Source organism: Vulpes vulpes, chromosome 12 (genome assembly GCF_048418805.1).
Source record: "Vulpes vulpes isolate BD-2025 chromosome 12, VulVul3, whole genome shotgun sequence".
NCBI classification, from domain to species: Eukaryota; Metazoa; Chordata; class Mammalia; order Carnivora; family Canidae; genus Vulpes; species Vulpes vulpes.
The window spans coordinates 114148213-114164258 of NC_132791.1; the positions used below are offsets into that span (position 1 = coordinate 114148213).

The 16046-nt window shown below is 40.0% G+C and overlaps 1 protein-coding gene across 1 annotated transcript in view; it reads right to left on the minus strand.

The window, feature by feature from the left end:
- LOC112920310 (tubulin-specific chaperone cofactor E-like protein) overlaps positions 1 to 16046 on the minus strand; it is a 156303-nt gene that overhangs the window by 66754 nt on the left and 73503 nt on the right. The window contains exon 9 of the mRNA XM_072729513.1: positions 2289 to 2353. Within this exon, the coding sequence (XP_072585614.1) occupies positions 2289 to 2353 (65 nt within the window). The remainder of the gene's footprint in view (positions 1 to 2288; positions 2354 to 16046) is intronic.

A 16046-nucleotide genomic window follows, 5' to 3' on the forward strand; every position in this document is an offset into this window, starting at 1 on the left:
TTATACAATTTTCCCAGGGACCACACTACTCATGATCAGGTCCAATGGCATCTATGAAATAATCAACATTTGGGGCATATCTTTTCTCTGCCACTGTCCTTTCCTCTCTTGAATAAAAATAGAACAATAGAACATCATCTTTCCTTCATTTTTTAAAAAAATTATTTGCGGGTTTTCAGGGACAGTGGCAAATCCACTATGGGCTTCGGGACATATCTCTTGAGGTACCTGCTTGCTGTAATCCAGATGCTAACACCCCCATTCTCCGGTCAGTGCCTCTCCTTGGGAGAGTCCCTGCTCTTTGCTGATGAAGCTGAGAGGCTGCTGAGCACCTGGCCAAGAACCGTCCAGCTCTTTTGGGAATTTTTAGCAAGGATACAACGGCTCACGTAAAGGAGAACGTAGTGACCAGAAAGCGGTACAGCAGTGCCTGGCCAAGTGCCAGCTTCTCTCCTTCTGGAGCAGGGAATGAGAGATCTGCCCAGTTGGAGAACTAATCTGTTTCCAGTGGCTAACATCAGAGGAAAGCAGGGAAACTAGCCCAGTCATTAGTGCATAAGCATTGTTCCCCAAGCCCCGGAAGTCTCCGGGAAGCCAACCAAATTTGAACCGTAAGGAGTGCTGTAGCTAGTGTAATCAGAGGAGCACTCAATCAACATTCTTTATTTAATGCCACAATCAGTAGGCCAAAAGGGCTCTTCAAAATTTGTATTTACAGAGAAGCAACAAATTCCAAATTCCTAGAAGGTAAGATTTTTTTTTTTTAAATCTCTTTATAATCCCTATCACAGCATTACATGTAGGTACTTGTTAAATTTGAAGGGTGATGTACTTTCTCAAATTAATAATAACAAATCAAATCATGTCATGGATTTATCCTTCATGGGGAACATTTCAGGAGTCATGCCCAAGCGTGAATAAGAACTGAAATTCACACTGAATTGTAATCATATTAATGAAAAGATTAAGTCATATTTTGGGAAGTGTTGGCCAATCTGCCTAGGAAAAGGAAAATCCATACCTCTCATGGAAGAGACAAGACAGTATGGTCCATGGAGGTTATCCCTAACTTCTTTCTCTGCTCCAAAGGTGAGGCAGATTTGCAAGATTCTTCTTTTCATGAATGATCCTAACTAGTTCATGATTTTAAAGCGGAATGAATGGATTGCCCAACTTTTTCCATTTTAATAATACAAATAGTAAAGATACCCAATATTGTAAATACTCGATAAATACATTGAATGAGAAAGGTGCTTTAGAAACTACTTCCACCTTCAAAGTCACTACTATTATTAAAACACAACTTGTAAACAGCATACCCTATCATTAGCATCAGAGTTAATAAAAGAAAGACTATCCTTACCCACGCTGGCTTTAGGCTGAGAATTTCACAATAAATGTAACCATGTTGCCAGAACTTCTTTTCCCCACCAAATAAAACATGATTTTCTTAGAGCAGGAGTGGGAGGCTAAGGTCTGTGGGACTCTCATTACTATGGGTTTTCACACTGTGGTTTATGTGCTATCACTGTTTGAATTTATCCAACCCTAGAAAAATGTTAGGGCCACACACATCTTACAGAGTTGTAATCATGTGCCAGCTGATCTCAACAAGCCAAACAAAGAAGGCGCCTTAGAATTTTAGTTGTAAAAGTTTCAAATCTATATAGACCTTCCCATCTTTCTTGTCTAAAATACAAAAACAGTAGAAAGAAATGTATGTGGACTCTCGTCTACCCCGGGGCAATGCTACACAGAAAAGAAGGAATCATTGAGGGGAAGAATTTCCTTTATTTCACTTGCAGTTTTAGATTTTTTGCCATTGCAAAAGGCCACTGAGTCACAAATTAAAGACATTAATGCCATTGGGACTTCCTGATTTGAGCTCAAACAAATGTATTTTTAAAATACACTTTAAAACTTGTACCACAAGTTAAATGGCCTCATTGGAATCAATAATCAGACCTGGGGTGCACACATTACCTATGCCGTATATGTTTAATGAAAATTATTTGCATTATTTTAAAAGACCTAGTCCATTAACATGGGGGCAACCTGGCATATACAAATTGTATTAGAAGTTAAATAAGAAAAATTAAGAATACCAGTGAACATCATTCAAAGTTAATGTATTTTGCCCTTGACGACAGAATTTGATTTACATTTTTCTAGTTGTATCTGTAGACACATGTACATCTGCCCTGACAATTACAGTTCCAACAAAAGTATCTCTTTATAAATTCAAGAACATGATAATCAAGAGCTTTATGGAATTCTGTAGTACTCACCTTGGTGCCGTACAAGTGCGAAGATGAAAGAGACCCAAATTCTAAGTAATGATGAATAATTCATCCTGGAATTTTAAAAAGAAAAAGAAAAAAAATCCCCAGCTTGCCAAAGTAAATAGAACACCAGGTGTGTTTGGTGGCAAATCCCAAGACACATCACAACCATCATAGAACAAATTCACATAACATCAACAGTTCTGCGTCAGGCTGAAATTCCCCGAATGCTGGCAGGTCCTCCTAAGTTCAATGCTTCATGAACAAATTAGACTCCCCCATGAGAAGTCAGTTTGGAAATATAACAAGATCATCCAAATTGTCAGGAAATTATATAGAATCAATGAGGGTGGCAATGAGTAAAGGAAATGCATCTATCCTGCAGCTACTAAGCACTAGAAATAGGACCAGACTAAAGATGCAGGTCCTGTGTTGTGTCTCTCACATTCATCCTCTACAAGACCTAGCTCTTCTAATTTTTAAAACAGCTTTCAATCAGGATCAAATAAAAGTCGATTAAAGCACAATGTGTTTCTGCAGGTAGGATTTAGAGTTTTGCCATCACCTTCTCTATCGTACAGAGCCAATCCATCATTTTGAAGTCCTGACCAGATTCACAGGTAATATAAGACTGTCCATTGACTTTCCATAGTGAAATGAAGGATAGACACATTGGTAATAAAAAGGAGCCATGCCAGGGATTGCTCCTTGGAGTTACAGTAAAAACAGAAGCCAGGACACAGCGAGTAATTAGCTCCAGCAAATTAATTAAAGAAGGGAGAACACAAAAGTGAACTTGTTTTCATCTTAGTTACAATCAGTTGAACTGGCAGCTCTCTACCCTCCATTAGGTGCATGGATGATCTGTGCTTGCTCCACAAAGCTGAGATGCAAACACACACGCGAGCTCCAAGTTATGCGTATACCTGCACGAGAACCAAATGCATGGGGAGACCGTGGAGTTTGCTCCCGACAGAATTCTCAAAAATAAAAACCCTCCTCTTATTGTTGGAAGCTATTGCAATTCTTCAGACAAATTTTCATGGAAAATCAGTGAATTTACCCTATGAGAGTTTTATCGTAAATCTTCAATGTCAGGCACACACACTAAGTCTCAAGCACACAATAAATATTAGTCCTTTTGCTGCAAATGGTAGTAAGACCAGCAGAGATCACACGCAGGTTTAGCAGAGTGAGATGCCGTGCAAGTTGAAGACTTGAACCCTTAGGGAAACAGTTCAGAGAGCAGTAAGGAGGATTCATTTAAGTATTTGTATTTACGAAAAATGTCACTAACCTGTTCTGTAGAGACTGGAGGAACTGTCAGAAATATTAAGCCAAATCTTGGTAAACCAGGCAAAAATTAGGTAAAACAAGAATTCATGTCAGTTCTCCCCTACTTGCTGCCAATTATTTCTGATTCCTGAAAGGATGTCTGAATCCCCTCCTCGTAAAACCAAAAATTCAGTTAGTCCTGCGCTAGAGTCAGATAAGTGTTGGGTTGCAATCAAGTTTTTTTCTATTGATTAAGGAAAAGAAAATCTAAAGATCAGTTTCAGGATTGCGTAGAGAGGTTCTTTTCCTGAAAAACTAGACCTTTCTTTCCACCTCTTAAAAAAAAAAAAGTAGATTCAGATGGAAATGTCAGGTACTTGGAGCTGAAACCTTGGTCTTTTCTGATCAGAATCACTTTGCACTGAAAAACACAAAAGAAAACCCCCCTTCTACCTTTGTACCCAAAAAAAAAAAAGGCAACTGTATAATGTTACAGAATTAGCATCCACCAGCATGGGATTAAAACTCCAAACAAAGCTGCTGCCTCTAACATTTAAATGAAGTTGGTTTTCTACTAACGTCTTTTTTTGTTTCTCTGGTTTTGAACAGTTGCCATAGATAGGCTCTCCTCTGTTTTTTTCACAGGTATGCATGAAGTATTTAAAGGAACTTTCTCAAACTTTTTTAGTCAGTCAAACTTTTTCAGTCCCTCACTTTTCTCTCTGATACGCCGCTGTGCAGCATGATAGGCCAGGGCACTTTCCCATAAAACAGAAGGAGGTAACCAGTGCAAGGTATGCTCTTTCATCAGGGAAAAACCAAACCGTGTCCTGAAAACCTCCAGTCATGCCCGGTGAGGGTCCTCGGAGAGAGAAGAGGGAGAGACCCCTCCTGATGAAAACTTGCAGTAAGTAAATAATTTAAAAGGCATTGTGAGCAAGGTAAAGACATGTTATCTTTGATGCAGAATGAGGAAAACTGCCTAAGGCATAAACTCAGTAAAAAAAACGTTTAAAAATTACTCCAAATTTTTTTCTGATCAGACATGTACAAAGAACCATAATTCCTGTTTTAAGCAAGTTATCTTAAAATGATCAAGAGTGCTTGGGGAACAAATTTTTTAGTCTACCTTATTGAATATTTTCCCCCAAACCTGTGATAATTTAATAAGTTTTGCACATTAAGCCTACTCTATCACTACTGTCATGAATCCTCCACATAGATTCACTTACAGATGCCGAAGGACTATCTGCATCAAAAGGCACATGTGTATATAATAGAAAATCTAACTTTTGGGGTGCCAATTTAAAATAAAATTAAATGCAAATCCAAGACCTCCTAGAAAAGCATTCTCCTTGCCCAATCTTTAATAAGACTTTTCTCCTATGGTCAACCTAAATGTCTTGAAGCAAAACGGTTGGCCCTGTTTGAAAAACTGCTAGTGGCATAATAATTGCTTTGGTTTTCTTCCTTCATGCACTCAAGGATATTCATATCTTGGCCCTTTTGCCCCTATTAAATGCATCCTTCTTGAGGCAGGACTGGGATGAATGCCATCTGGGCATGCCCAAATACACAAGATGGCTGTGTAAATGAGTCCAACTGACTTTGAGAATCTGGGTGTGAGCTAGTGCCAGGTGCCTAAGGAGAAACTGGCCTGGCTTATCACCGGTTGGGCCGGGAAGCCCATTAGTGAATGTGTGTGTTCTGGGTTTCGGCTCATTGGTCACACACAGATGGGGGAATGACAAAAATCTTTTATGCCATTGTTGGCAGGAGGGCTTCTTTTGTTGAAGGTGCAAAGTGAGCAAAGATTTTTGACAAGATGTAGACCAAAGGTGGTGGTTGAGGGGGGTAAAGCTAGTAACCCAAGACGTGTGTGCTTTGGAAAGATGGCAAAGATCGATGCTGCTTTTCAGGCAGGAGGAAAGGTGCCCCAAGCAAAACCAAAAAATGAAATTCCTTTAAAACAAGTGGAATGATTGTTTTTTTGTTTTGTTTTGTCTTCCTAGGTTTCCTGTACCTTTTTGGTGAAAGAGATTCCCAGATTTGAGCTAGTGGGAATTGACAGAGAATTGTGGTTGGCCATCACCCTCCAGCTGTTAACTCATTCAGACTCAGCCTCGGTGTAGAAGTCAAGGGCACACTTTCCTTTGGGTGGTACCCAGCCAGTGATTGGGCAAGTGATGGGACAATAGTCTAGCATTTTCCACCCAAAGCAAGCCCTCTCTAATAGGGAGTTTTGCTCTGGAGAGCCTGGCTAAGCTGACAAAAACTACACCAAGTGCTCAATGGAGGCAGCTCTATTATGCCAAGATCATGACCTAATTGGAAAAAGCTTGTATATTTAATGTATCCATATATAATTACATATACAGAATTTATTCTATATATGTACATGTACATATGTGCGTGTGTGTGCAATGGCATTATCTGGGTAGATAACCCCAAAGATTTTGAGTCTCAGATTTCTCAAATTTTCCAAGCCTTTAGACACATCCCGCTCGACTTCATTAAGAGCTAACATTTCTCCCAGCACAAGGAAGACAAGAGAGGATTCACTCCCCTTTAGAAGCTTCTCCCATAGCCTCTCCTAACACATCCCCCTCCAAAGCCGGCAGGAATATGCTAGTGAGAGAAGCCAAAGCATCACTAAGAAACTCAGTGGTGGCTCTTCTCTGTAGGCCAGGGCTGATGGCAGGAAAGGTGATCTTAGAACTTGGCTACCTGACAGCAGTAGAGAAGATGGGACCCTGAAATGATAGAGACCAGGTAGCAGCACTTTACTGGCTGAAGCCAAGAGGGTCATAATCTTTTTAATGACCAAGCAGATCAGAGTGGTAGCCAAGGAGGACTGATCCATAGAGAGTTAAGGAGATGACTAATAGAGCATGACATCCCAGGACAAAGTAGATGAGCAACTGACAAGGGGATTGCTTACTATGTATAATTAAAAAGAGCAAAAATTGTTGATCAAGAGACTGAAGGCAGTTGACCCCTCACCCCCAAAATTCTTGATGCTTTGGTTGGTTGTGGTTCTGAGTCAATTTTCAAACCTGGATCCTGTAGACTAAAAAGGTAACCAGATCCCCAAAGAAAAGAATGCTGCAACACCATGACAAGTAAGTATGGTAATGATTCTCCCATTCCTGCCTCCAAAGACCTATGGCCATGTACTCTAGGGACTATAAAAAGAGGTAAGGAGAATGCCTACATAGTTTGAGGACTGTTGGACAAGGGGTTTGTGTTAACATTGATACCCAAAGACCCCGGTAGAGTGGGAACCCCTAGGACCCAGGAGATAAAGGTGGTTCTGGCCAAGTCCAGCTTAGAGTGAGTCCACAGGGGCTACAGATCCACCTAGATGTTATTTTCCAAGTCCCAATATGTAATTGGGATTGATGTACTTGGCCCATTAGGCCTTTTGTCTTCTGTGTAACAGCTATCATAGCAAAGAAGAAAGTAGATCCCCCCAAATCCAGCTAATGTAGCAGACATATGAGTACTGCATCTGGGGCCAGAGGAGGATGGTAAACATCAGCTCAGTCTTACAGAGGAGGGGTGGTAGAGTTTATAATATTTCCATTTAGCTGGCCAGAATGGATCCTGAAGAATGACTGTGACTACTGTAAGTTCAACCAAGTGGTGGTGTCATTTTATAGTTGCTGTGCTATCATAGTATCTTTGCTAGAGCTGATTAACATGGATTCAGGTACATGGTATGTGGCCATTCATTTGGCAAATCTATGTATTTTTTTCCTATCTGAATCAGGAACAAGAATGAGAAGTAGTTCACATTCAAATAGGACAGATAGCAATATACATTTATAGTTTTGCCCTGGGGCTGTGATATGGACCATTTGCATCCTACAGAACATCATCTTGATTCATTATTGTGATGACATCAGGCTGATTGGGCATGATGAGCAAGAGGAGGCTACAGCCAAGAGGCCTTGGGAAGACACATGTGCTCCAAAAGATGGGAGATAAATTTCTGAAAGATGCGGGCTAGTATCCCAGTAAAATTTTTAGGAATCCATCCAGTAGTCAGGGACATGCTGGGACCTCCCCTCCAAAGTAAAAGACAAATGACTGCAACTTGCAACCTCTTTACAAAGAGATTCTTCCTATTTTGTTGTTTTCTTTGGGTTCTGGAGGCTACAGATTCCATGCCTAGGGAGACTGCTCCAGCCTCCATTCCAGGTGATATGGAATTCAGCCAAGTTGGCTGTGGGCTGAGAGCAGAAAGAGCTTTGTAGTAGCTCCAGGCCGAAATGCAAGTAACCTTAGAACTTGGGTCATATGTTCAGTAGACCCTTTTTTGGAGGTGTCAGTGGTGGAAAAAAAGATCAAATAGGAAGTTTATTGCAAACCCTAGTGAGAGAACCACAATGTCAGCACCTGGAGTCTTAGAGCAAGTCATGCCATCTACAGTAAGAATAACATCTCCTGAAAACCAGCTCCTGGAATGCAACTGGGCCCTGTGATGGAACATTTGAACAAGAGACGCAACATTTGAACGGTGGCGCAGTGGTTTAGCGCCGCCTGCAGCCCAGGGAGTGATCCTGGAGACCCTGGATCGAGTCCCTGCATGGAGCCTGCTTCTTCCTCTGCCTGTGTCTCTGCCTCTCATTCTCTCTCTGTGTCCCTATGAATAAATAAAATCTTAAAAAAAAAGAGAGAGACCAGTGACTATGAGTCCAGACTTCCCATCATGACCTGGTCCTATTGGACCCACCTAGTCATAAAGCCAGGTGGATTCAGGATGTCAAATCGGAGATGAGGGGCAGGAAGCACAAAGTCCCCCAGTTGGACATCCTGGTCCCCAAGAGGGCACCCTCTCATCAGGGGACACAGAGAGAGTCCCACTTAACTATAAACTATGGCTGTGATGTTGCTTGGGCACCAGGGCTCCGTGTTCAGAGACTAGAAGAAAAGAAGATGAGCTACTGTCCTGTTAGGAGTCATTGACCCCAATGATCAGGAGGAGGTGAGGCTGCTGTTACATGGTGGGATTAAGGGATAATCTGTGTGGAGCTCAGGTGACCCATTTTGGTGGCTCTGGGTCCTCCCTTGCCCAACTGTGACTGTGATGGGCCAAGTGCAGCAACCCAAGTTGAAGCAGCATGCGGTTACCAGGGTCTTAGACTACTTAGGATCTAGGGTTTGGGAGAAACCAAGAAACCACTAGGTAAACACTGAGACCAGCAGAGGTGACAGTTAAGGTGATGAGATGGACAGTGGAAGAGGGAGACAATGGGTACAAGTTGTGACCCTGAAATCAACTGCAGTGACAGGAGCTTTGTTCATTCCCCTAACCACCCTTTTCTAAGGTTCTGCTCAGGAAGAGAGGGCCACCAGAGCCCGAGAGGAGCCCGCCCTCATCGTGAAGAATTGGATCTATACATTGCATGGAGCGATCTGTGGTAGATACCAGGGTGCACCACTCAGATCCACCTTCAAGAAAGGAATGTTTTCTTGCTACAGGGAGTGTGGTTAGCTGACAGCTTCTAGTTGTTGGCTCCTTCAGTATTTACATCACTGTTCAAACTGAAGTTATGTTCTTGTTGTGTTCCCCAACTGGTGATTGAAAAAAAAATTAGTCAAAGGTCCCAGGCAGAGCTCTTCTTTGCTCCAGACCATCTTACTGGGCTGGCAGATGATCAGGTCTACAGCATGGTCTGTGGCCCCTCGTGCCCAATCCTTCTCTCCTCCATTCCTCCATCACTTTTCTTTCTTACTTTTCTTTCTTTCTTTCTTTCTTTCTTTCTTTCTTTCTTTCTTTCTTTCTTTCTTTCTTTCTTTCTTTCTTCTTCTTTCTTTCTTCTTTCTCTTTCCTCCCTCCCACCCTCCCTCCCCTCCTCCCTCCCTCCCTTCCTTCCTTTTCTTTTTTAAATAAGATTTGTTTTTAAACATTTTACCCATTTATTGGTCAGAGAGAAAGAGAGTGTGCACCACAAGCAGGGGGAGAAGCAGGCTCTGCTGAGCAAGGAGCCTGACATGGGACTCAATCCCAGGACCCTGGGATCATGATCTGAGCTGAAGGCAGATGCTCAATCAACTGAGCCACTCAAATGTCCCTCTTCCATCACCTTCACAGGGGTTATTCCTCAATAAGCCTTTTGCACTTCTAACTCTACCTTAGTGTCTGCTTCCCAGAGAACTGAATCTGGGACACTAGTGTCTTAAATAAATTTACAAGCCCTCTACAATGGAATGTTTTGCTTTGTTGTAATCTGCCATGGAGGTTCCAGATATTTCTGTAGTGGAGTTGTTTCTACCACTTAACCAGTGATTCAATGATGTTCGACCTCCTTGACCTAGTTCAATAAGATGATTACATCTAAGGCTATACTTACATTCTCCCTGAAAAATGGTAGTTATCCACAGCAGAATCCTTGAAACAGATGGGGTGATATAGAAGCAGTTATGCTCCTGAAGATTTCTCCTAAACAGTAAAGACATTTAGAATGAAATTATTCTGAAGGGCATCACATCGAGATGTTTGTTTCTCTTTCTGCTGTGGAGTCCTGAGTCTTACACATCTAGATTAGCTTTCATAAAATGAAAGTGTATATAGTCTAAATGTGTATATAGTCTGTTGGATTATTGTTTTTTTCTTAGAAAGATTTTAAATTTAATTGAAATATAGTTAACATATAATATTAAATTAGTTTCAGGTGTACAACATTGTAATTTAACTATTACATACATTATAAAATGCTCACCACGTCGAGAGTATGTCAATATGCTTGACTATATTCCCTAGGTTGTACTTTCAATCTCTGTGACTTGTTTATTTTATAGTTGAATGTGTGTACATCACCTTCGCCTATTTCATCTACTCCTCTCCCCTTTGGCAACCACCAGTTTGTTCTCTATTTATTTTATTTTAGAGATCTTATTTATTTGAGACAGAGAGACACAGAGAGAGAGAGAGAGAGAGAGAGAGAGAGCACAAGCAGGGGAGAGGTGCATAAGGAGAGGGAGAAGCAGACTCCTCATGGAGCAGAAAGCCTGATGTAGGACTCAATCCCAGGAGAATCCTGAGAACATGACCTGAAGGCAGGCGCTTTTTTTTTTGTAAGATTTTATTTATTTATTTATTCATGAGAGACACAGAGAGAGAGAGACAGAGAGAGGCAGAGACACAGGCAGAGGGAGAAGCAGGCTCCATGCAGGGAGCCCGACATGGGACTTGATCCCAGGTCTCCAGGGGCAGGCCCTGGACTGAAGGCGGCGCTAAACCACTGAGCCACCAGGCTGCCCAAGGCAGGTGCTTAACTGAAATCAGTTGAACAATTGAGAAATCAACTGAGTTGATTTTTCTCTGTTGTTGTTGCTCGTTTGTTTCTTTAGATTCCATATACAAGTGAAATCATATGTATTTGTCTTACTGTCTTATTTCACTTAGCGTAACACCCTCTAAGTCCATCCACGCTGTCATGAATGGCAAGCTTTCCCTTTTTTGTGGTTGAATAATATTCCATGGTGTATAGATACCACATCTTCTTTATCCATTCATCTAGCAATGGGCATTTAATTAGCTCCCATATCTTGGCTATTGTAAATAATGCTGCAATAAACACATATCTTTTCAAATTAGTGTTTTTTTTTCTCTTTGGGTAAATACCCAGAAGTGGAATTACTGGATCCTATGGTACTTTTTGGTTTTCTGAGGAACCTCCATAATTTTTCCACTGGCTGCATCAATTGACGTTCCCATCAACAGTGCACCAGTGCACAAGGGTTCCCTCTTCTTCACATCCTCACCAACACTTATTTCTTGTCTTTTTGATACATGTCATTCAGTAGTTTTGTTTATTTTTTTTAAAGATTTTATTTATTTATTTATTCATGAGAGACACAGAGAGAGAGGCAGAGACATAGACAGAGGGAGAAGCAGGCTCCATGCAGGGAGCCTGATGTGGGACTTGATCCTGGGACTCCAGGATCACACCCTGGGCTGAAGGCAGGCACTCAACTGCTGAGTCACCCAGGTATCCCCAGTAGTTTTGTTTCTTAAAAGCAAGTAAAGGAAAAAACCTGACGTAGAAATTATTTCTAATTTTTTTCATCTATATTAGTATCATGGTAATAATCACTTAACTGCAAGCTGAAAATATCAGGAGTTCAGATTGTAGCACAATTATCTGGAACCTGTATTTTAAAGAATTCATATTATTTGCCTTTAAGTAATATTTCTGTGCTGGCCTTACTCGTTCTAGACACTGAGCTTGGACTAAGCTAATAAATGTGGCTTAATTATGAGAGAAGTGGCATTGGCTCTTTGAAAACCACATTGAATGTCACTAATGTTTATGAACTAATCAGCGAGATTTTCTAATCTAAGATCTAATAAAAGACATTCATCTCTGAAATTTAAATAAGCACTTAAAGATGTATCTGAAAGCAACTTTAGTATCTGTATCTAGCCAGGGAGTTTGAGTGGTAAATTCTAAGGAGACCTGTATAACCAAAAAGGTTTATAATTGGCATTATTCTAACATTCTTGCCAGCACATTAGCAATAAAGCTTGAAAGAGGATGGCGGGCAGAAACACTATATTCTCTATACACCACATAGTACCAAGTAGTTCTTCTAGAAGAATTTCACTGATCTGTAAGAAGCAGCTCTGATCAAAGCTTCCCATAGACAATAAGCAGAGGGTTTCAGGGCTATTAATCCATCACTTTTCAAGAGCACTCAGCTGAAACAAATGCTCATACATTGTTAAGGATAAATAATACATATACCTTCTCCTACAGAGGTGAAATCTCACCAATGATTAAAAATTAGATTCCAGAGGAAAGATGGCTCAGAAGATAGACGATATGCGTGGCTCATGAAAATCTGTAATGTGTTGAATTTAAGTGCCTAGCTTTGCATGCCTAATTGGGAAGAACCCTATCTTAGCTGCACAAACCAGGAATCACATATCAAGAACAAGACCAGTAAAGTCTTTAACTTTGCAGGGATGCGACAAATAAAGTCAGGAGAAAATGTTCTTTTGATGTATCTGTCACGCAGAACAATTTGGCAATATCTACCAAAATTACAAACCCTTTGACCTTTTGATCCAGCGATCCCACTTTGAAAAATGTATTCTACAGACTCATTTCAAATATGTAAAGGAACATATGCTGTTTACTGCAGCAAATTGAAAATAGTAAATAAAAGAGAGGGGGATTGGGATGGAGGGAGAGAGAGAAATGGAGGGAGAAGAAAAACTCGAATGTCTATCAGTAAGGTTCAAGCAAAATTATAAATTATGTCTATAAATGGAATATTATATATTGTACTGCAAACCAAGGACAGCGTGATTCCCTATGTACTGCTATAGAGAGATCTCCAAGACATATTTTACATGAAAAAAAGCAAGGTGCATGTTAGCGTATAATATGCTAACTTTGCTGTATAGAAGTGGAACAATATATATTATTTGCTATTATTTATGTATACTCTGGAAAGACGCTTAAGAAACTAATAAAAGATGAAGTACAGGGACTTAGGGTAGGGTTTTGCAATGTATAACATCTTTACATTGTTTGATTTTTGAACCATGTGAATGTTTTCTATGCAGAAAATAAATGGTTTTTGAAGAGACTTCTTTTTGCAAACAAATTGAAATTCAAGCCAAATGAAATTTTAACACAACCAAAGCAATTCATAACATCCTGTCTCCCCTCTTTAATAGCGGAGTAAAGCTTACATCTGCCCTCAACTATATCAGATATTTCGGTAAACATTTTTTCCCTCTTAAGTCTCTATTTTTTGATGTCTGCCTCTTCTTATTCCCACTTACTTAACACCTTAATTGTATTACTTACAGTGACTACAAAGCATTCAGGGATGGAGAGTCTGTGTGAGACTTGACAAACTGAAATTGCATTGTAATTTTTTGGCAGATCTAGATCTTGCAGACCATAATAGATAGCCTGTCTTCTCTATTTTGTCGGCAATATTTATATTATTCACAAGGTTCTCACTTACATTTTAAGGAGGAACAATGAGCAGTGACAGCCTCATGCCTTCTCATAACGAAACCCTTGCAACAGGTTGCAGTCAGTTATAAAACCGTTTTCCCTCTATAAACACCCATTTTAAATCCACTTAAACACTGTTGCCTCTTTGATAGAAGTCTGAGTCCAAACTGAGTGACCTCTCACCTTTTGACTGTTTTACTGAAACAAAGTTTTAAGACTGTGGAATGTCCTCAGGTTAAAAACCAAATTCTCAGTTTTCTTGCATCATATTATTGGCTCATGTATTTTTGTCAAAAGCACCCATCACAAGTGTCCAAGTGGCACTTCAGAGGAGCAGTGAGGACAACAGGTACATATCAACTATAATCTCACAATCCTGGGAGTGGCATGAGGATAAATTCCAATTTGGATTTAGAGCCATCAGCCACATCGGTGATTTTGTTATAGAGCAAATCAATTTAGCAAATGGATAGAGGAACATCTCGTTTTAATGAAACATAAAGACTGACAATAAACGGGTATGTGTGTGAGCATGTGTGGAGGGTTATGGAGAACTTTAGCAGCAAATATTACATACTAGCTGTTGTAAATGCATGGACTCCACAGCCAAATTCCTTGGGTTTGAATCCTGGCTCTGTTAACCAACTGTGTGACTTTTGGCAAGTTACTTAAGCTCTCTGTATCTCAGTCTCTTCACTAGGAAGAAGATTGGGATAGCAAGTGCTAACCTCATAGGGACGTCATGAAGACCAAATGGGTTTAATATAAGGTAGAGCATTTAGAATGGGTCCTGGTTGAAAATAAATGCTCATTATTAGTGTTTAGAAGAAACGTGAGAAACAAACATTGTAAGCTCGGACCCCTGGCAATGAGTCATACAACCAGCACCTCTATCCACTTATGGCTCTCCTTCCCCCTGGGTTATGAGTTTGTTGCTCTCCCTTTAATATGCGTGCCTTCAAATAGAGTGCAAGCAAACTATTCCGGTGCTGAAACTGCCTTGAAGAAAAGTGGTAAGACAAAACATTAAACAGTTATTAGAAATTCTTATTTTAAGAACTGATTTCCTGGGGTGCTTGGTGGCTCAGCCGGTTGGGCATCTGCCTTCAGCTCAGGTCATGATTCCAGGGTCCTGGGATAGAGCCCCACATCAGGTTCCCTGCTCAGCAGGGAGCCTGCTCCCCCTGCTTGTGGTGTCAAATAAATTAAAATAAAATCTTCAAACAAACAAACAAACAAACAAACAAACAAACAAACCAACCTGATTTCTTCAGGTTGATCTGTAGGGATCAATTACTATTTAGGTCAGCATTTCAGTGTTTTGAAATATAGTTGTAAAAATGCCACTGACTCAGCAGAATAATGCTAAACTATATTAGTAAAAAAACCCAGTTGTGTTGTTCTCTTTAGTTCAGAGTAAGGTGGGAAGCCAGCACAAGAACCTCCCATGTGTAGTATATTCATATATTCATATATACATGCAAATATACATATTTCAATATTTTAATGTTTGTTAAAATAAAGCTCAAGATTTCCAATGTTAGTCTAAAATTTTTGAAGGAATAAAAAATTATTATCTTAAGGAGTTACAGTATGATATGCTATTTTTTTCCATGGATTAACTCCATTCCTAAACCCTGGTGACATTAGAAAGTTAAAAGTAGATGGGGACACCTGGGTGGCTCAAAACGTTAAGCATCTGCCTTCAGCTCAGATCATGATCTCAGGGTCCTGGGATCGGGTCCCGCCTTGTTTGGGTTCCCTGCTTGGCAAAGAGCCCGCTTCTCTCTCTGATGAATAAATTTAAAAATCTTAAAAAAAAAGTTGTAAGTAGATGAAACAACCTATATGGATTTTAAAAGTTATATGACTAAATTTAAGCTCTGAATTTCTAAGTTGAAGATAACTTCCTTCCCAGGGGAGAGTTGGAAAGAAACATGTGACTTCATTTCTTGAAAGGTAACCTTCTTCATTTACATGCATTCTAGTAACCAGTGGGAATCATAGTATCTTCCAGCCCAATGGATACTGGATGTCTTGACATAGGTCTACCTTGCAAATATCCTGAGAGAAGGTCATAATAAATACTAACTAAACAGCATTTGGCGTAGAATTTAAAAGTATACCCTGAAATTTGAGTAAGGGGAAGAAATATTTAAACAGATCATGATACATCCTTCTGGAACACTGAGAGAGAAGTTAATAGATTCGGTCTTCTAATTACAGAAATAAAGTACAGTTCTTGGAACTTCATTCTTGATATAAGGTTAACTCATTACATCTTACCAAGAAATTATTGATAAGTGGGTAGGATTCAAGTGTCCCAAACTCCAATTCTTACAGAAAATTATTTTCAAAAGGCAAAAAAGTGTCACTTGAAAAAAATGTAAATTTTTAGTACATCAAATTGAGGTTTTCATCCTTACTCAAAAAAGAGGATGCCAAGTACCTCAAAGGGAGGTCTTTATCCTTAAGAGGATAAAAAGGGAGTATGAAGAACATG